Below are 19,084 nucleotides of genomic sequence, written 5' to 3'. Positions count from 1 at the left end.
GATGAAAATGTATAGTACTCCTCCTAATTTCATTACAGTAATAGGAAATTTGATTTGATTTAAAATAGGTTTTCAAGAAATGAAGACATAAATTTGAAATGAAATGTGGATGAGTGTGAAAGCAATATGAAATTGAAGATGGAATAAGGCTGAATTCATCTTCTCCGCCCCACCATATTAATGGGGTCGGTAAGATGCTGGAGGGAACATATCACAGCAACTCAAGCAATCACTCTGCATTTTTGCTCTATTAATTACACAAATACTAAAATACATACACATATATCTACACATAGACAAACACATGTGTGTATGTGTGTGTTTTTGTAAGAAAAAAAAAGATTCTTCGAGGAAGCTGCCCACCAGCCATTGTGCCTATGCACACATGAAGAAATCATTCATTGCCTTAATTGCACGGATTGTTTGACACCTCTCCTCTCTCTCTCTAATAAAGAGAGGTATGATTTCATGCATGACATAAAAATTGAACATGCAATAATTCAATCAAATTAAAATATTATTAGGGAATATGTAGTGTCTATTACATATGAGGACCCACTGCATATAGATTATTACTCCCTCCGTTCACAAATAGGTGTCCCGTTTTTTCATTTTGTCTGTCCACGAATAGGAGTCCCGGTTCATAATTACCATAAATAGTAAAAAGACCACACATTCCACTAACTCATTCCACTCACATATCATTTAAAACTAATATATACAAGTGGGACCCATATTCCACTAACTTTCTTCCACTAACTTTTCCTAACATTTCTTAAAATCTGCGCCGAATAAAAATGAGACTCCTATTCGTGGACGGAGGGAGTAATTGTCATTGGGTCAAGAAAAATTGAATTCATATATACACATGTATAAATATAGTTTGCTTTTAGATAAAAATGGTGAATACAATACTTGAATCAAGTCATCAAAGTTTCCGAGTTAATAAAAACACAGAAAATATGAGGATGCTGAAAATAGACCGGCAAAAACTAGTGGAATATATGTAATTCACTTTTATATCTTTCGTGTTAATTTGTTTCACGTAGTATGTCGATATTTGAATGTGAATGTGAAAGGAAATTATATTTTGTAATGTGTAATTAGGTAAAACATAATATGACTAGCTATAGTCTTTTTTAAAGACAAAACTATAAAAAAAAAAGCATTAAGCATGAGTCCAATAAGGTTCCGACAAAATCTGTTACATAAAATTAAAAATGGGAATATGTAATAAACGAAAATATAATCCCTTACAAGTCCAAAGCAAGTCAGAGAGGTTTATTTGATCGTAGTTCATTCGTCCACCATCAAATGCATGTCTTATACAGTCATTTTAGAAAAATTTACCATTATAAATATCACATTTCATATTTACTATTTTTAATAAATAAATCTCATATTTCACTAATTCATTTCACTCACACTTCGTTACAAAATACTTACTCCATCCACAAAAAATAATCTCATTTTGCCATTTTGGGATACCCACAAAAAATAGTCCTGTTTCTAAATAGAAAGTTTTTCTCTCATACTTTATCCACATTTTCTTCTTTAATTTCTTCCATACTTTATCTACTTTTTCTCTCTATCTCTCTTACCAGTGTAGATCACCTACACTTTTTCCTCCACCATTTCCTACTCCACTCCACACAAACATGAATAATGGGTCCACCATCATATTTTATGTTTGTGAGGGGTGGAATAGAAGATGGTGGAGGAAAAGGGGTAGGTGATCTACACTGCTCTCTTACTCTACCTAATTATTCTACTTCCCTCTTAATTTATCAAATTTCTTATTAAAATCCACGCCATCACAATTGTCACTATTTTTTATAGACAGAGGGAGTAATATTTCTTTCGTTTGTGATTAAATGTCTCAACATTTCTCATGATGATGGTCTGTTTAGGGACGTTTGTGATCCACAATGGTGGATCACGATATTAATTCTTCAGGGAGGACTCGATACCAACCAACCTCAAGGACAAGATTGTCCTGTCGAGAAGGCAATTGATATCAATCAGTTACTGAGGAATTGATAGCATAATTCTTGGCTATTTGTTATTCCTTCCTTCTTTTATTTATATAAATCGGAATTGGGGCTTTGAATAAATCTGAATTGACGAGAATTTATTAATATTGATTGAGGGAACATCTTTTTAGGTCCATGAACTTTGCCAAAGTATCATTTTAGGTCCATGAACTTTGAAAATATAATTTGAGGTCTGCCTACTATGGATTAATATCAATTGAAGTACTTTTTTACTATTTCCAAGTTTTACATATCAAATACTGCAAAAGAGTATTGAATAACTTGCATCCGGAAATGACCTTGAATTTGCGTAGTCAATCTTTAGTATTTGATCTGCTTTGTTATACGAACCAAATAAGAAGTTGTGCACGTGCTAGGGCAACGCTTCTCCACACCATATTTCCATGAATGAATTGGTTGCTCTCCTCAGCCAAGCTATAAATCACGTACAAATAAAAGTTAGAAAATAGTGAAGGTATTTGATTTGTGAAGATCTCGCATCCTCGTATCACTCACATTCTCACTCGGGGAAGTGTGATGCATGACTAGAAGGCCAGCCACCGGCTACTCGGTAAATTAAGAAAGAAAAAAAAGTTACCATATATGGAAATGACTTAACTATGAAGAAACTTCTCGAAATGGAAAAATGACTCAACTATAAATAAACGAAGGGAGTAATATTTGTTGATATAGAATATAATTAACTTAACTGTTATAAATAGATGTGATAAATCCATTAAAATGATCCAATTATCTGACTTACTATACATAACTAGAATGAACCATACCGTAAAAAAATGTATAAACGCCTATTGAAATAAAAAAATCAAAGTAGGAGGACTTGTTCCGATATAATAGAAAACGCTCAAACTATAAAAGATAGATAGTAAGCAAGAGTTCAACGAGATAAGCCTCTTCCACACAATTACAAACCACACCCAAAAACCAAGACAGTACGAAGACCTTTCAAGACGACTAGATGGCACATGAGCATCAATCATAATCATCATTCATTCTAAAGCTTTATTAGCATGGTGATTACTTTGGGACAGGTCACATCCTCAAGAGAAGGAAACATCCCTAACCCTAGCTGTGCCCTTGCCCCATCACTATCCCCCCACAAAGAAAACCCCAAAATCCCTATTCTTCTACTCTCCCAATAAATATGATACTACCCCATCATATAAATCCTTCCCATCCACATTTTCCTATCCTCAATAATATTATCCCCACAAAGACCTCCCAAAAAGATAAACATCTCTACATAATATTATTACAATTGTTATTATTTTATATTATTATTATTATTATGGTTGTTGTTTGTTCTTGGAACTAGGTCTTGTCAAAATCACATAACACTACAATATTGGGTTTTTGTAAAGCTTTTAATTTTGGAGAATTCAACATATTCAGTATATGTATCACTCATTTATTTTGCAATAAAAGGCAACGAGAGAGTGACTCGTACTTGAGTTTACTCTTGGAGTCTTGTATATAATTTATTTACGTATGAAATAAAGTGTTTGAGTAGAGTTGTATTTAATTGTTAATGTGGTGACGTCCAAAAAGGTTTAGTTTTTATTGTGAAATTTCGAAAATTGTTTTGCATACGTTATATGATCATAAATGTGATTTATTATGATTATTTATTGTGCTAGGATTAATTTGTTTTGCTATGTTCCATCTCGTTAGATCTATGTATTTTGGGACAGTTTGGTGAGGTAAATGTTACATGCCAAATAGGAGAACTCTTCACAAAAGACTAATATATCAGAAGAGATAACACATTTAGTTTATAAATCTCACACCATGTTGCTCTCGTAACCAATGTCTGACATTAAGTCCATAACATTAGATAACTCATTTATCTTGTAATTATATGAAAAAATGACTTAATTGTATTCTTATCATATTTTGTTTATTTATCTCAAATTTATTATAAAGTTCCAATTTATTAGATTTGTCCACCATGCAATGCTATTTCTTCTTATAATTAGTATTATTCACAAAATTTTATTATTTATAAACTCCATTAATTAAGTCACTTTCAATATATCATACTCCCCGTCCCAAAAAAAATGGTTCACTTAAATTGGGACGGAGGAGTATATAGATTTAATTTAAGAAATTACTTAAAAAATTTAAACTAATCTAGCTCAAAGCCTAGAACTTAGAAAACAAAGTATTTAAATTTATGAATGTAAAGTATTAGTAGTATAAATTTTAAAAGTTTCTTGTTATGCATAATTCATATTTGCATTAGAAAAAAAATACTAGTACTACTACATTAATAAAATAAAAATTTTAATCTAATGGGTGTGATCGAGTGGTATGAGACTCGTCCATCCTTAACTAAATGGTCAAGAGATCGATCCATGCCTTTGGATATTGAGTAGCTTTAAATTCTTGGGTCAACTTGGCCCTCCTACTGAGGTATCTACCAATCAATACCAGGATTAGTAGGATACCCTTAGTAATTACTAAAAAAAAAAAAAATTTTAGCATAGATTTCGGTGTTCCTCTGGAAATGATATATACGTGTTGTATTAAATTTGAAGATAAAATAGATATTATTAGACTTGCAACAATGTACTCACAGTATTAATTTTGGATTGATTACGCTTTACGACCCTTCGAAGTTCGGCCAACTTGTAATCATTGTAGTTGCAGTACTCCCTCCGTTCCAGAGTAATAGATGCATTTCATTTTCTGCACTCGTTATGATAAAATGATATTAAATAGTTAAAGTGGGGGGAGAGTAAAATAAGAGACAGAATAATGTAGAGAAGATATAGCGCACAGAAAAGCGAAAATAGCTTGATGTTTAAGCATGGATGGAAAATATTAGTAGTACTACTACTTTTTATAGAATTACAAAATAAAACAGAATATACCATGCTACATTTTTATTGACTTTGGGGTCGGTTTGTTTGGTTCTGTTCTAATTAATTTGGGCTTTGATTTTGCAATATTTTGCTCAACTTTGGTGGTGATTTTGAATATTTTGCGGCAGTCTTACTTGTTTTAGAATTTCCAAGTTGAGTGTTTTTTATATAAAATTCATTTTTCATATATTAATACAGTACTAGCAATCTTATACAACATTTACATAACTAATTAAAGAAGTGTATAGCAGAGAACCTTAACCGAAATTATACAAATTCACTCATTAGGATTTCAAAATGTATAGTATGTTTTACTTGGACACGAACTTAATTATATTTACTTATACAAAGAGTCAAAAAAGAAGGAAAAACCAGCAGAAAAATAAACTTTAATAGTCAACTAATCCAGATCTAGTGTATTTATTTTGATTAGACTACTTATTTTGAGGGGACATCTTACATTAATTGAGCAATAAAAATTAGATTAAGCTAATAAAATGATTACCCTAAATTTATTTTGTGCTAGCTTAATTAATTAATTAATTAATTAATTATGTTGTGGGCACCCACACCTGCAATATATGAGAATCTTGGGGCACAATAATAATTATTCCATATGTTGGTTGAAGTTGGGACAATGGATCCCCCGTGGTAGGGACTAATCATCCCACTTATTGCTTTCGATTATCTTATTAATCTTCTTAATTAAAATTTATTTATAACATTGTATAACAATTTGTTTATTTTGTGCACTATGAGAAATGAAAAAATGGGCCTCACCACCTCTTATTTTTCAGCATCCAAACGCGGTTTTTGGGTACCATATCAATTATTAACTCAAATTGGGTCAACTTTATTGTTCTTCAAATAATTATTTTTCATCGACAGAAAACTATAAATGAAATGGGGGAGTAGCTCAAATTTAAAAACTGGAATCAAAACTCATTAATATATTTGCAACTTTCGATACTTGGTTATTTGAGGACTAACCGTGATATCCAAGAGACTCAAATAAATAAATAATATTGCCAAATTAATTGAAAATCTTTACAATATGCTAAACATAACATCAAAAATTAATACTCTCTCCGATCCTAAAAGTAGGAACTTTGGAAACGACACGAGATTTAATGCAAAATTGGTAAAGTAGGAGAGAATGTGAGATGAAGAAAAAAATGGGTTAAGTAGATAGGAAGAGAATAAATGGTCAAATTACTATTAATGGATTGTGAGGTCCATATCCTAAATTGGAGAATTTCTACTTATAGGAAAATGGACTTAAAAAAGAATAGCAAAAGAAAAGATGGGCTCAAAACTACACCAACCGGAAATCGAACCGAGGTATGTACTAGGTGCTAATATATTATAAAATACTTAAGTTATTATTCACTTATAAATGTTAGATAGTGTTACGTTAGAAAAAAAAATTCTAGTGGAACTTATCCTTTTCTATGCTCACAACGCCTACAAGAAATGGGTCGGACCTAGGCGCGACCAAGGAACATCCGTTGCAAAGGAGCAACGCGGACTGTGGACCATGGCCGACAATCGTCAAGGCCACAAGTCCATCTATAATATTTATAACTTTTCTCATTTTATCTTAAATTTCATTACAATTCCTTTATTTTTCATCCATTGATATTATAATCCATTCACATATTTCACATATAACTATTAAATATTCATGGATCCCATGAAGAAAATGAGAATTCATCTAATAATAGTACTAACAATCAAGATGAAACAACGTAATATAATCGTTGAGGACAAAGGACATTAAAGCCTGAACCCTTTACAGGGTGCGTAAGATAAATAAGCCCAAAAATAGGATCATGGCCCATCACAAGGAAACGACGTAGACCTAACAAATTAAATCAAATAATGAGCCCAGCCAATTTTGTTAGTACACGGCCCATTAATTAATCAAATGTAAAAACAGCAGTAAATAAAAAACAAAAATAGCAAACAAAAACAGAACCCTGAACCCTCACCGCCGCTTCTTCCGCACTTCAACTTCTCGGCCATGGCGGCGCTACCGGCCAATGAGATATCGGCGTCGGGACGGACCTCAGTAAAGCTGAACCTCACATCCCTGCAATCCATAATGAAAGTCGATCCCGAAGGATACAGCTCGGAGCTTTCGCTTGTTTACGATCAATTTAAATCGTCCCTCGACCTATTTCAGCAGCAAGCCGCCTTGAATTACACCTCTATTAGTGGAATCTCCGCCGATACCACCGTCGCCAAGGACTTAGGCGACAGGGCAATGTTTTTGGCCCATGTTACGCCGTTTTACCCCAAGGAATTGGCCCAATTCCCGACTGAATTGGTTCAATTGCTGGAATCCTCGGCCAAGAGCCTGCTCTCGGGTCTGCGGGTGCAAGTGACGCAAGCCTTGATACTTTTGGTCAATAGAAAGGTAACTCTTTTCTCCGTTTAATGGATTATTTCTCGGTATTGTCAATTAATTGATATTATCAGGATTTAGGAGTAAAATATAAATGCAGTATTGTGCTATTTTCCACGCTATTTGGCCATAATTTTGCAAAAAGTAAAATGAAATATGGTGGCATAGAAATGTGTTTTTTTAATCATGGAGTGTAGTTAAGTTTAACTGGATATGTTGTTATGATCAATGTTTCAACTAAGTGTGTATTCCTAGGTAGAATGAACACTAGATGTATTCATATGTGTTGCTTGTGTTGTATTCCAGATCATAGATATTGTTGAGACACTAGAAGTATTCATGGTGCTCCAGACACTGGGGGACAAAGCGTTACAAAAACTAGCATTTTCCCACGTTATTCAAAGCATTAGGCGCATGAATCAGAAACATAAGAACGATCCGAAGAATAAGGCACTCCAGAACATTTTGTTCAGAATGCTGCAGGTATAGTGTTTACATGATTTGTTTCTCACCTTTGTTTTTAAAGTTTTTGAAGTGTGATGTTAATGATTTTTGTGGAAATCAGCAAGAGGACGAAGCAATAGCTAAGCGAGCGCTAATTACCCTGTGTGATCTCCATCGGAGGAAAGTTTGGTGTGATGATAGGACAGCAAATGCTATATGTACGGCATGTTTTCATCCGTCGACAAGGTTGTAGCTGTACAGTTATTTTTTTCTGCTGCTTTATTAGTTCTGGCTATCTGGCTGATGTCTGATTGTCTCTATATATATAATTTAACCCTGCAGGATCATGATTTCTGCCTTGTCGTTTCTTCTTGATTTTGAGAAGATTGAAGATGGTGATAGTGATGATTCTGACAGCGAAGATGACCAAGCAACCCCACAGCCTCAAGTAGTACTGAATAAAGAAGCTATGTACAAGGTGTGTTTCATTCTTTTAACTCGTTGTGGGCTTTTGCTTCAAATGATTATATAAACTGACTGCGACAATAGCATAATAGCTTAGTAATACATTTATATAAACTTGAGCTATGTTCTCCTTCAATTTCTTTTATCAACTTTTCAAGCATTAATTGTTTTGGGACATTCTTGATATGTTCCATTTCCTATTTCTGTATGCATACCAAATGTTTATGTATTACTTTGACCAATTTAGGCAAACCATAAAGGCACAAAAGCAAGCAAAAAGAAGAAGAAGGCAAAACTGGAGCGTGTTGCACGAAGTATGAAGAAGCAGCAGCGTTTATCATCCGAGAATAGTAACACAAACCACTCCTCACCACTAAACCATTTGATAGATGCACAGGTTTGCTTAATAATTTCACTGTTTCTTCTCTAATATTATCATTCTTTAAAGGCGCTGGGGGAGACAGGCTCTCATCAAATTTTGTCCACAGGGTTTTTCTGAGAAGCTATTTTCTCGACTGCAGTCTAGCACCCAAGAAAGGTTTGAGGTACTTCATTTATATACTTTAACATGATGGGGCGATGGCTGGAATATATATGCTTTAATGATGTGGTAAATATTTTGTTTGTCTTCTCATAGGTTAAAATGATGATGCTTAAAGTAATTGCACGAACTGTTGGCCTTCACCACCTGATCTTGTTGAACTTCTATTCGTATCTTCAAAAATACGTCCAGGTATGCTTATCCATTACTAACATGAGGAGGGTATTCATCCTGATATTAACCAAGCCCGCTTGTATTCACTGTAGCCACATCAACGAGATGTTACAACTCTACTTGCAGCAGCTGTTCAAGCCTGCCACGAAATGGTAACTTCAAGTTTTATTACCCAAATTTATGTGATTTCTGTTCATGATTCCTCATGAGCTTATCTTAGTTACTGGATAGTGTTCTCATTGATAAATTTTGGATTCTTTCAACTAGGTACCACCAGATGCAGTTGAACCATTGTTTAAGCAAATAGTAAACCAATTTGTACATGATCGATCACGACCTGAGGTACCATTGTGCTTTATTAAGAGGAACATCTAATTCATTGTATCTTGAGTATCTTAAAATTTCATCTCTCCTTTTTCCAGGCCATCACTGTCGGGCTGAATGTAGTTCGCGAAATATGTCTTCGCATGCCTTTGGTAAGTTCAGAATAGTTTTGAAGTATGTTACTGACCTGCTTTTTTCTTCTCAGTTGCAGAGAGCCAGAGACTGACTGTGCATTTTGCTCCTATTTCCAGTTAATGACTGAAGAACTGCTCCAAGACCTTGTCTTATATAGGAAGTCACATGAGAAAGCAGTTTCTGCTTCCGCTCGATCACTTCTTACACTATTTAGAGAGGTACATATCTAGCCCTCCACCCCTTGTGATTGTCTTTACTCAAGTAAGCACCTTTTTTGGAAATTGTGTTGTTTAGATATTTATTTCATAGAATCTGAAATCTTGGTTCGTAGGTTTGCCCATCATTGTTAGTCAAGAAGGATAGAGGGAGGCCCACTGGACTTAAAGCTAAACCTAAGGCATTTGGTGAAGTGCATGTTGAGAGCAATATCCCAGGTGTTGAGCTATTGGAAGAAGAAGATCAAGGGAATAGTGATGAGGACATTGATGGGGATGATAGTCCTGATGAGGACATTGATGGGGATGATGGTCAAGGAGATGATTCTGTTGATCTTGTTGAAGAGGATGGAATAGGCGAAAGTGATGGTGGGGGCTCCATTGGCTCTGATGATGAATTGGATGATGGCAGTGATGATAGTGGCGATGATGATGAAGTCTCTGATGGAGATGATATTGATTACAGTGTTGACGGTGCTAGTGGTGATGAAGAGAGTGAAGATGATGATTTACTGGAAATCAATAATAGTAGTGGGAAGGATGCCGATGTTGATAGCAATAAACTGAAACAGAAGAAGCGGAAGTTCTCTGATTTTGAGGGCCAGTTGAATGCTGCCAATAATAGTCTTCGTGCTTTAAAGAAATTAGCAGGAACTACTGAGAACGTCGCTTCATCCTCAAATGATGGAATTCTTTCTAACGAGGACTTCCAAAGAATCAGAGAGCTGAAGGTTTGTGCTTTTTACTCCTGAATGAAGGACGCGTTGGCCATTGACCACTTTTTTTCTTGGCTAGTATCGCAAAGGGTCGTGTGTTTCTATATGAATGTAACATGTCACTGGCTTTGATAATAGGCTAAGAAGGATGCAAGGACTGCTTTGACACAACATGGATTCAAGCTTCCTACCTCAGACCAACTTAGCCTCAAGAGAGTAGATGCTGCAACACTCGAGGTGAGCTCTCCTATTTAGTAGTTTCCTTACCCCATATCAATTACACGCAACATTATATTGGTTTCAAGTACCCTGATAAATACAAGGAGAAACTGACGAAAAATGACACGGTTCATTTACTGTATTCAAGTTGGAGCTTTATATTCTTGTTTCCTTATCAATTCTTAGTTAGTCTTCTCTTATTTTAGTTAGTAAAAATCTAATGCATTTGCTTATGTGCATCAGGCAAACATAAAGAGGAAGTTAACGAAGGAACAAAAATTGGCATTGATCAGAGAAGGAAGGGAAGACAGAGGGAAATATCAAGCCCGCAGCTCTCTAAAGAAGAAAAAGGTATGTTATGTTACCTATGCTATAAGAACTTTATTATTAGAGAGACCTTTTGTTTCCACATTCGTAAGCAAGATTCGCAACTATCTCTATTTTTACTCTTGTAGGGCAGAATTAGTCTCTGTCTCGATTGATTTATGTGAATAATAAGGTCGCAATATTGCATTGCTTTTATGATTATAAGTAGGTCTAGTGTTTTTATACGTATCGTTGTTGGACAGACTGGTGGTTTAAGCAATCGGGAAAAGGAGCACAAAAAGATCATGCCTGATGCCGCAAGAAAAGCCAGGATATCAAGAACTCGCCAACAAAAGAAGACTAAACAAAAACATTCGGATAAACAATTCCGTGGAAGGAAAGCATGGAAATGATCTGTGGTCTTGGTAATCTTGGTTCGTCTTTTATGCATTACATCTTCTTCCAAATCCAAGTCATAGCGTACCCAATGTTTATCAATTCATCTAGAGAATATCTGGAGACGAGTGTCGTGCACAGCACACAAATCCACTCCTCTCACAACCCTCATTGATGATCTAATTAAATTCTTTTTTTCGTAATTTCTTTTAGGACTTGTGTGTTGCATTGCTACTGTGCCGGACGAATTTTGGCCAGGAAAAACGAAAAGTCAAGATCATAGAATTTTGGCTTGAAACCATCTTTCTTCTTCATGGAAGAGCATGAAGTCCACACAGTGGGAGCAGCTACATAAGTTGAATATCTAACTTGCCTTCCGAATCAAGATGAAGGCTTCAAAGTTTTGTTAGCTCTGTTGAGTGTTTTTAGGATTGAATTTCGAGCTTTAGAGTAATGATTTTATTGTTCATTTTAAATTATATAAGTGGGTTGTTTTGGAATCAGAAAGTGGTGTATGAATATTTGCAAGTGTTTCAATACTGAAAAAGTGTTTTATGACAATTTGGTCTTTATTAGCAAGTTTTCAAAATTGAGTAAAAAATCAGAAAATTAGTTGTTCAATTGCAATAGACCCATAAGAATATTTGATTGAGTGCAGAATAAAGTTAAGTGATACTAACAAGTAATCATAGTATTTTATTATGCATGATTCGACACTTGTTACAATTCAATCAAATCCAGAAAATGTAGTACTACTAGTAAGTTCTACATTTTGAATAAATAATTAACAAGAATAGATGCTCAAATCAGCATAATCTTTTATCTTAACTTTTCCTAATCAGCCAACTTTCCTAGATTCCAAAAGTATAATTTGGTCGTGAGGATCCCATGTAGTGTGTATAAAATTGTGTGGTGAAAACTTTAATTTCACTAAATAAGTGGGACTTGTATGCAAAAGAAAATTTGTACATAGGGAGAGACTCAAATTAAATCTACATACATAGGCTTATTAAACCCTTAATAACATATCTAACTAGTGCATAAATAGTACACAGTCTCGAGATCAGTAATAAAAAGATAGTAGTAGTAAATTAATTTAAATAATTAATGATCTCAACCACTTCAAATATTTTATAACTATAGGCTTAGTAAATAGCCGAAAATTCCTCGTGGCCTAATTATACGTCTATAAAGTTACATTTGTAAATAGTCTTAATGAACCCTAATCATGCATTTATTTGAATTTAAATGCCCACAACACTCTACTTTTTTTTCACCAGCAAATTAACTACAAGTGCATAGTAATTTTATCTTCTATATAACATTAATAATCTTATATACTTGAATTAATACTTTTTATTTTACAACAATTATAAACCATTGCGCTATAATAAAACTTTTTATGATGTGTATTTATGGTCATAAAACTTTTTATTATGAGAATCTCTTCATTTGTTCGGTGATGATTTGCACCCCCGATCTATTGAACGAAGTTCCCACAAACTATACATAAACCCCTTTTAATTAGATATAATTACATTTTCAGCCCCAAATATCTTAAGCGAAAGAATCCCACCAATCCTCACGCACTTACTTCCCCCACTCTGTTGGACTTCTCCTTTTCCCTCTAGAGAGAGAGAGAGAGAGAGAGAGAGAGAGAGGCGAAGGTCAGATCTCCCTTGCTATTGAATCTCCTTGTTTCTGCTCAGTTAACGAGACGCCTTGTAATTGCTCAGGTTTGTCTTCTCTTCCCTCTTCTCTGCTGCTAGTTTTTCTTATGCAATTATGCGTCCATTTCTATCGTAGTAGTGCAGCGTAGTTGTTGCTGAATCCTTTTAGATACTTGTTGTGAAGTTATGCATATGTTCCTCGCCATTATTCTATTTTTTTTTCAAATGAATTTGGTTTAATTCGCGAAGATTTGTCATTTGCCAGTTTTAATTTATGCTTCGCTGTATATGTACATATCTGTCGTGTTTCTGGCAATTTGAATGATTGAATTCTGCGATTGTATGAAACATGTCGAGGCATGATGAAGATATGTTAAGTTTCAAAAAGGTTTTGAAATGTTTTGGTGGTGCATTTATTGCAGGAGCTTCTACCTTGTTATTGGTGTATAATAATCCGGAATTCTGTTTCTGGCTGTTGAAATGTGTTTAGTATGAGAGTGTTTGTTATAGAAGTGTGCTTCTGTCTATTTTGGTTGTGTAAATAGGACTGGGAGGTTTAGAATTGGGACGAGTGATTGGAGAAGTTTGCACACTATGCTTCGTTTACTTTGGAGTTTGGACATTCTGGGGAGATTGCTTTGGAGAATATGTCATGATTGTAAGATTGGAGAATTGTAGATAGAAGATGTGCTAGCAGAAATATGATAGATGTATTTTGGGGAACTCTCCACGTATTGTTTGTTTTGGCTTTAGAATTTTCGGATTTTATTGATGAGCGGCTAGCAAGATAAAATTATGTATCCTAAAAATATTTAAAGTAAAGTAGTTTTTGTTGCTGATTAAGGGATTAAACATAATCACTGAGGTGAAATTTATGTATTATTTTCCTTAATCTGTTGAGAAACTTCGGGACTTTTGGGTTGATATTGATTGTGCAATGATGAGGACTTTATTTTGGTTATTCCAGCTACTTGGAGATTCAAGTGGGAGTTAACATTCCGAATTCCCAATGCTAGCTCTCAGTTCTTAAGACTTGTGATTCTAAACGGAATATATTTGTAGTGGCTATACATAGAAACAATGGACAGGGATAATGGTTCTGGTGGCCCATCAACACCTAGTGGACCTACTGCAAGGTTACGTCGGCGGAAAGGCTCAACTGAGGTTCGTCAGGGTTTGTTTTGTTATGTTTTCAATGTCGATATCTGATATTTGGTATTTCCAGCTGAATATGTGAGGTTGTATTAGTTTTTGTTTGAGAATGAAGGTATCTTTGGATCAGTGAATTTCAAATCTCGTAGTAATAGGTTTGAAAATGAAATTATGTTTTTTTAATATTTTATGTTTGATTCGCTATAATTTAAATTTGTAATAAGAAAATGAATAAATATATCTTAGATGCGGCCATTGAAATGATTGCTTATGAATGTGGAATGATTATATAGGATTGCAAATATATTATCCAACCTAGTGATGCATTTGGATTTCTAGTGAAAAGAGAGTTCAAATGAAATTAATGAATATAGTTTGTAATGTTTGGCATAGCAGAATGCTGAAATGTTCCTTTGGAGAATCAGAGATATGACTGAACATGGCCTTCTTTTTAGATATAATGTGATGCTGCTTACTCTTATAATATCCATAATTTTTTTATAAAGTTCACTTTCCATCTCAATGCAGTGTTTATTAAGAAAACCAATCTACTGCCTACTTCTTCATGTGAGAAGAACCTATGTTCAAGCACTTAAATTGCCTCTAGTATTTGTGTACTAGCAGTGTCAATCACTGCATGTATGTTGAGATCAAGTGCCCAGTTCCCCCCTGCTTGCTTCTTAAGAAAGTTCCTTAGAGGAATAAACTGTAGCAATAAAGAGTTAAGTAACTAATAACTCATAGAAAAACTGTGCATTGCATTCATATTGCATTTATTTTACTTCGCTTGCGTAATCTGAATATATCCTTACGCTATTTTAGCTTTGACTTCTACTAATTGATTTGGAACTGTTTTAAAAAGTGTCTTAATTGCCTTTTATATTACAACTCCAGGTCGCTCCAGAAGTTGAAACAAACGGCGATCGTTTACTTTTAAATGACCGTAACAAGTATAAGTCAATGTTAATCCGGACATATTCAACTGTCTGGATGATTGGAGGATTTGTCTCGATAATATACTTGGGTCACCTTTATATATGGGGTATGGTAGTGGTTATTCAAATATTTATGGCTAAGGAGCTGTTCAATTTGCTTAGGAAGGCACATGAAGACCGGCAACTCCCTGGTTTTAGGCTCTTAAATTGGTGAGTACTGTAGCCTTTTTGCCAACTCTCCCATATTTATGTTATTGGCATTCTCTTTTATGGACTTCAGATTTCATGATTCCTGAATGCTGAGCTTGTTCCATCTTGTTAATATGCTTAGAGTTTATAATGCTGCTTCCATAGTTATTACACGGTGGCATCAACACCATAACTTTGGACTGACTGACTGAGCTTCTTTGGTCTCATTAATCCTGACCTCCTTATTTTTCTCTCTCTTTGTTTTCTTGTTGTCTCTATCTTTGCCTTACATGACGTCACTTCATACCTTCAGGCACTTCTTCTTCACAGTCATGCTTTTCGTATACGGTCGTATTCTCAGTCAAAGACTTGTCAATACTGTGACTATGGACAAATTCTTGTATAAGCTGGTGGGCAGACTTATAAAATATCATATGGTGACCTGTTATTTCTTGTATATCGCAGGTTGGTATATTAGTTGATACTGCATTTTTCTTCTGTTATTGTTTTTGTATGCATCAGTAGGCTAGGCTGTATCTAATTATTAATTTTCCCTTTTCAGTTTGTTGTATGCCTGTTCATGGATTCCCCTTCATGCTCTATATTTAAGCTTTTTTGTGTGATGGACTGATGATGTACTCCACACTTTATGATTTGTATGGCCTCCAGTATACGTGCTTGTATGTATATTATCTTTTAGGTGGAGTAAGATGTCCTATACATATTTGAACAAGAAACTGAGTATAACCTCTTTTTTGTCTGTTCAGGTTTTATGTGGTTTATCCTTACATTGAAAAAGAAGATGTACAAGTATCAATTTAGCCAATATGCTTGGACACACATGATTTTGATTGTGGTGTTTACACAATCAGCATTTACAGTGGCTAATATTTTTGAAGGAATATTCTGGTAAGACGACTTTATTTTTCCTGTTTATTGTAAATTTGCTTCCATTTCATATCTCCGAAATAATTGTGGTCTTGTAATATTACTTTAATACAATTGCAACTCTGGTCGAGTTAACAACAAATTACTTAGAAGAATAAGTGACGGACTATTAAACTTCTCGATAAACATACTACTTTGATTCCTTTTATTGTTTTCTTTATGTATCTTGATGACTTCAACTTCTCTTTCAGTGAAACTAGTGCCTACACCATACACTTATCACCTGATTCACATATCATTTACTAAGAAATGAAATGGTGCTTGCTGACTGTATTATACTATAAAATTTGAACTAGTACAAACGAGCTAAAGCAAAATTGACGACAATTTCAGGTTCCTTCTTCCAGCATCACTTATTGTCATCAATGACATTGCTGCTTATATTTTTGGATTCTTCTTCGGGAGAACTCCTTTGATCAAGCTCTCACCAAAGAAAACATGGGAAGGCTTTATTGGAGCGTCTTTTGCTACTATGATCTCTGCCTTTGTGGTGAGTTAGCCATCCATTTATCAATAAAAACCACAGCAATGGACACATAATTTTTGGCAAAGGTTTTTTGGTTTGCTATCAATGTCTATTTTGTTTCTTCAGATCAATATATCATTTCACATTTCCCAAGTCTTCATGAATGGTGATAAACTGCTTATTCAATCGTTTCTTTTGTATCTTCTAGTAAATTCTTATTTAAACTAAATAAAGCACAATTATGGATAATCTAGCTTTAATGACAGGCGGCTTAGTTCTATAAGTTTTGATGATAAATTTATTTCTCATTTTTTTTCTACAGCTGGCAAATGTAATGGGTCGCTTTCAGTGGTTAACATGCCCAAGAAAGGTAACCGTGGCAATTTCTTAGTTGTCGACTATCTCTTTGAATTTTATAGGATTATGTCCGGTGGAGCACTCAAACTATCTCTTTGAATTTTATAGGATTTGTCGACTGGTTGGCTAGAATGTGATCCTGGTTCATTGTTTAAGCCTGAATATTATACTGTGCCACAGTGGTTTCCTGAATGGGTAAGCGCTTAAGCTATCATTTTAGCTTCAAGCTTGCATCATCTAATATATTTACTTTTATGAAGATAATTATTGTTTAATACTGTATTAATTTTATCCTTTGATCTGCTTGCCGAATTTTTATCATCTTTGTACTCCAGCTGGTGATTTTCCAGTTTAAAGTTGTCTAATTATGAGCTACAATACACTTATTGCAGTTTCCATGGAGAGAGATTTCTATTTTACCTGTGCAGTGGCATGCATTATGTCTTGGTCTTTTTGCATCAATTATAGCACCTTTTGGAGGCTTTTTCGCCAGTGGCTTTAAACGGGCTTTCAAGATCAAGGTTCGGAAATCATTCTTCACCAATCCAAGTTCTGTCACAGTTAGTCTTCTTTTGTTGGAATCTGATGCTGTACATGCTCTTTTGTGATTTTCTGGTTTGTACCAGGATTTTGGAGATAGCATTCCTGGACATGGTGGTATCACAGACAGAATGGATTGCCAGGTGGGTTCGAAAAAGTTTGTGATTTTTGAACTGCAACTTAATACTTGGAAGGCGAAACCTGTTCTGTATGATGTTTGAGTTGGTCTGAACAGTTTCTTACATTTTCTTTCAATGCTCGGAACAAATTTCGTAACAACTACGTCTTTCTTGATCTACTTGCGATTTTCTGCTTATTAACACTGACCAATGTGCAGATGGTGATGGCCGTCTTTGCATACATATACCACCAATCGTTCATCGTACCACAAAGCCTGTCAATCGAGATGATCATGGACCAGGTATGTACCCGTAATCGTCTGCAAAGATATGCGAATATTTTCTTACGACTGTAAATTATACTGCTGTCGTAGATTCTAATGAACCTGACGTTTGAGGAGCAGAGAGCTCTGTACACGAAACTCGGGCAGATAATTATGGAGAAGCAGTTCGGAGAATCCTAAATCTCCAAGCCGTTGCTTTCGGTAGCCATGTGTTTTTAGTTCTAGTTTTGATTCTTCTTTTTGTGAAACTCAGTTGCCATGTACATGTCTTGTTTTTTTATTCATTTCTATATATACTTTGTGATAATGTTGAATTTAGGTGCTGGTATTGTATAGCACTTTGATAGTTGATTGATTAGTTACGATGCCTTCTAATTGTTAACGTTTCAACAATGTTGTGATAGAATAAATGTGATTGGTGTTCGATAATAGGAGTATATTCCATTCACTCATTTTGCCACTAACAATCAAGACTAATAAAACAGCATCCTAACATAGTACACAAATTTTGCCACTAACAATCAAGACTAATAAAACAGCATCCTAACATAGTACACAAAAATGATCTTTTACAAGTCTCATTTTGACAGTGTCGATTAATTCATTTTACTCATATTTCATTATAAAATTTGTAAATTTAGATTATTTGAGTGAAAAAGTAAAATACTACTACTATTAATTTTTTTATATTTACTAGCAAATTGTCTTATTTATTCAAATTATATCCCAAACTATCTAAACTTAAATTATTTATTCAATAGGAATCGACGGCCTTAGGAAAATCAATCATATATGCAGGGTAGTGATAAAATCCAGACCTATATATTGTACAAACTCCAAACTATGATCTGGACCGTTAGAAAATATCAATAGATGATTAAAATACATCAACAGAAAATGTTAACACAGTTTCAACATATTTTCAATATAGCATCAACCGTTGACATTGTATTGACATTTTCTGTTGATAAAATTTTGTCATCTGTTGACATTTTCTAACGATTCAGATCATAATTTGAAGTTTGTACAATATTTAGAGTTTGAATTTAGAGTTTGAATTTAGAGTTTGAATTTAATTACATCCCCATTTGATTAATATTTACTATTTAAATGATATATTAATAGGTAGTAAAATAGTAATGAATTTGAAAACCATAAATGTGA

General features: G+C 34.3%; 2 protein-coding genes across 2 annotated transcripts; both read left to right on the top strand.

Moving 5' to 3' along the window:
- The first annotated feature begins 6,883 nt into the window (after positions 1-6,883).
- On the top strand, positions 6,884-11,821 carry LOC125208313 (protein SDA1 homolog). Its single transcript, XM_048107898.1, has 16 exons — positions 6,884-7,337; positions 7,632-7,808; positions 7,891-8,015; positions 8,112-8,247; positions 8,482-8,631; positions 8,723-8,779; positions 8,872-8,967; positions 9,042-9,101; positions 9,217-9,291; positions 9,372-9,425; positions 9,525-9,626; positions 9,740-10,354; positions 10,478-10,576; positions 10,802-10,909; positions 11,128-11,298; positions 11,474-11,821. Exons 1-15 carry the CDS (start codon positions 6,942-6,944, stop codon positions 11,275-11,277), a joined length of 2,400 nt encoding a protein of 799 aa, XP_047963855.1. The 5' UTR covers positions 6,884-6,941; the 3' UTR covers positions 11,278-11,298; positions 11,474-11,821.
- Positions 11,822-12,838: 1,017 nt separating this feature from the next.
- LOC125208324 (phosphatidate cytidylyltransferase 1-like) lies at positions 12,839-18,295 on the top strand. Its single transcript, XM_048107910.1, has 12 exons — positions 12,839-12,996; positions 13,898-14,094; positions 14,977-15,227; positions 15,520-15,671; positions 15,974-16,115; positions 16,488-16,644; positions 16,943-16,990; positions 17,086-17,172; positions 17,370-17,498; positions 17,604-17,660; positions 17,855-17,938; positions 18,011-18,295. The coding sequence occupies exons 2-12, from the start codon at positions 14,011-14,013 to the stop codon at positions 18,098-18,100; spliced, it is 1,281 nt and encodes a 426-aa protein (XP_047963867.1). The 5' UTR covers positions 12,839-12,996; positions 13,898-14,010; the 3' UTR covers positions 18,101-18,295.
- The last annotated feature ends 789 nt before the right edge of the window (positions 18,296-19,084 follow it).

Source organism: Salvia hispanica, chromosome 1, assembly GCF_023119035.1.
Source record: "Salvia hispanica cultivar TCC Black 2014 chromosome 1, UniMelb_Shisp_WGS_1.0, whole genome shotgun sequence".
Classification (NCBI taxonomy): Eukaryota; Viridiplantae; Streptophyta; class Magnoliopsida; order Lamiales; family Lamiaceae; genus Salvia; species Salvia hispanica.
The sequence above is the reverse complement of the archived record's forward strand: the minus strand, read 5'-3'. Positions and strand labels throughout refer to the sequence as shown.

What these genes read in the sequence shown, in the direction of transcription:
- LOC125208313 (XM_048107898.1), top strand. Translation starts at nt 6,942, where the DNA reads ATGGCGGCGCTACCGGCCAATGAGATATCGGCGTCGGGACGGACCTCA. An exon ending in ATGATCGATCACGACCTGAG is followed by an intron (nt 9,292 to 9,371) that starts GTACCATTGTGC and finishes TCCTTTTTCCAG; the next exon opens with GCCATCACTGTCGGGCTGAA. An exon ending in AAAGAATCAGAGAGCTGAAG is followed by an intron (nt 10,355 to 10,477) that starts GTTTGTGCTTTT and finishes CTTTGATAATAG; the next exon opens with GCTAAGAAGGATGCAAGGAC.
- LOC125208324 (XM_048107910.1), top strand. Translation starts at nt 14,011, where the DNA reads ATGGACAGGGATAATGGTTCTGGTGGCCCATCAACACCTAGTGGACCT. An exon ending in CTATGATCTCTGCCTTTGTG is followed by an intron (nt 16,645 to 16,942) that starts GTGAGTTAGCCA and finishes TTTTTTCTACAG; the next exon opens with CTGGCAAATGTAATGGGTCG. An exon ending in GGTTAACATGCCCAAGAAAG is followed by an intron (nt 16,991 to 17,085) that starts GTAACCGTGGCA and finishes TGAATTTTATAG; the next exon opens with GATTTGTCGACTGGTTGGCT.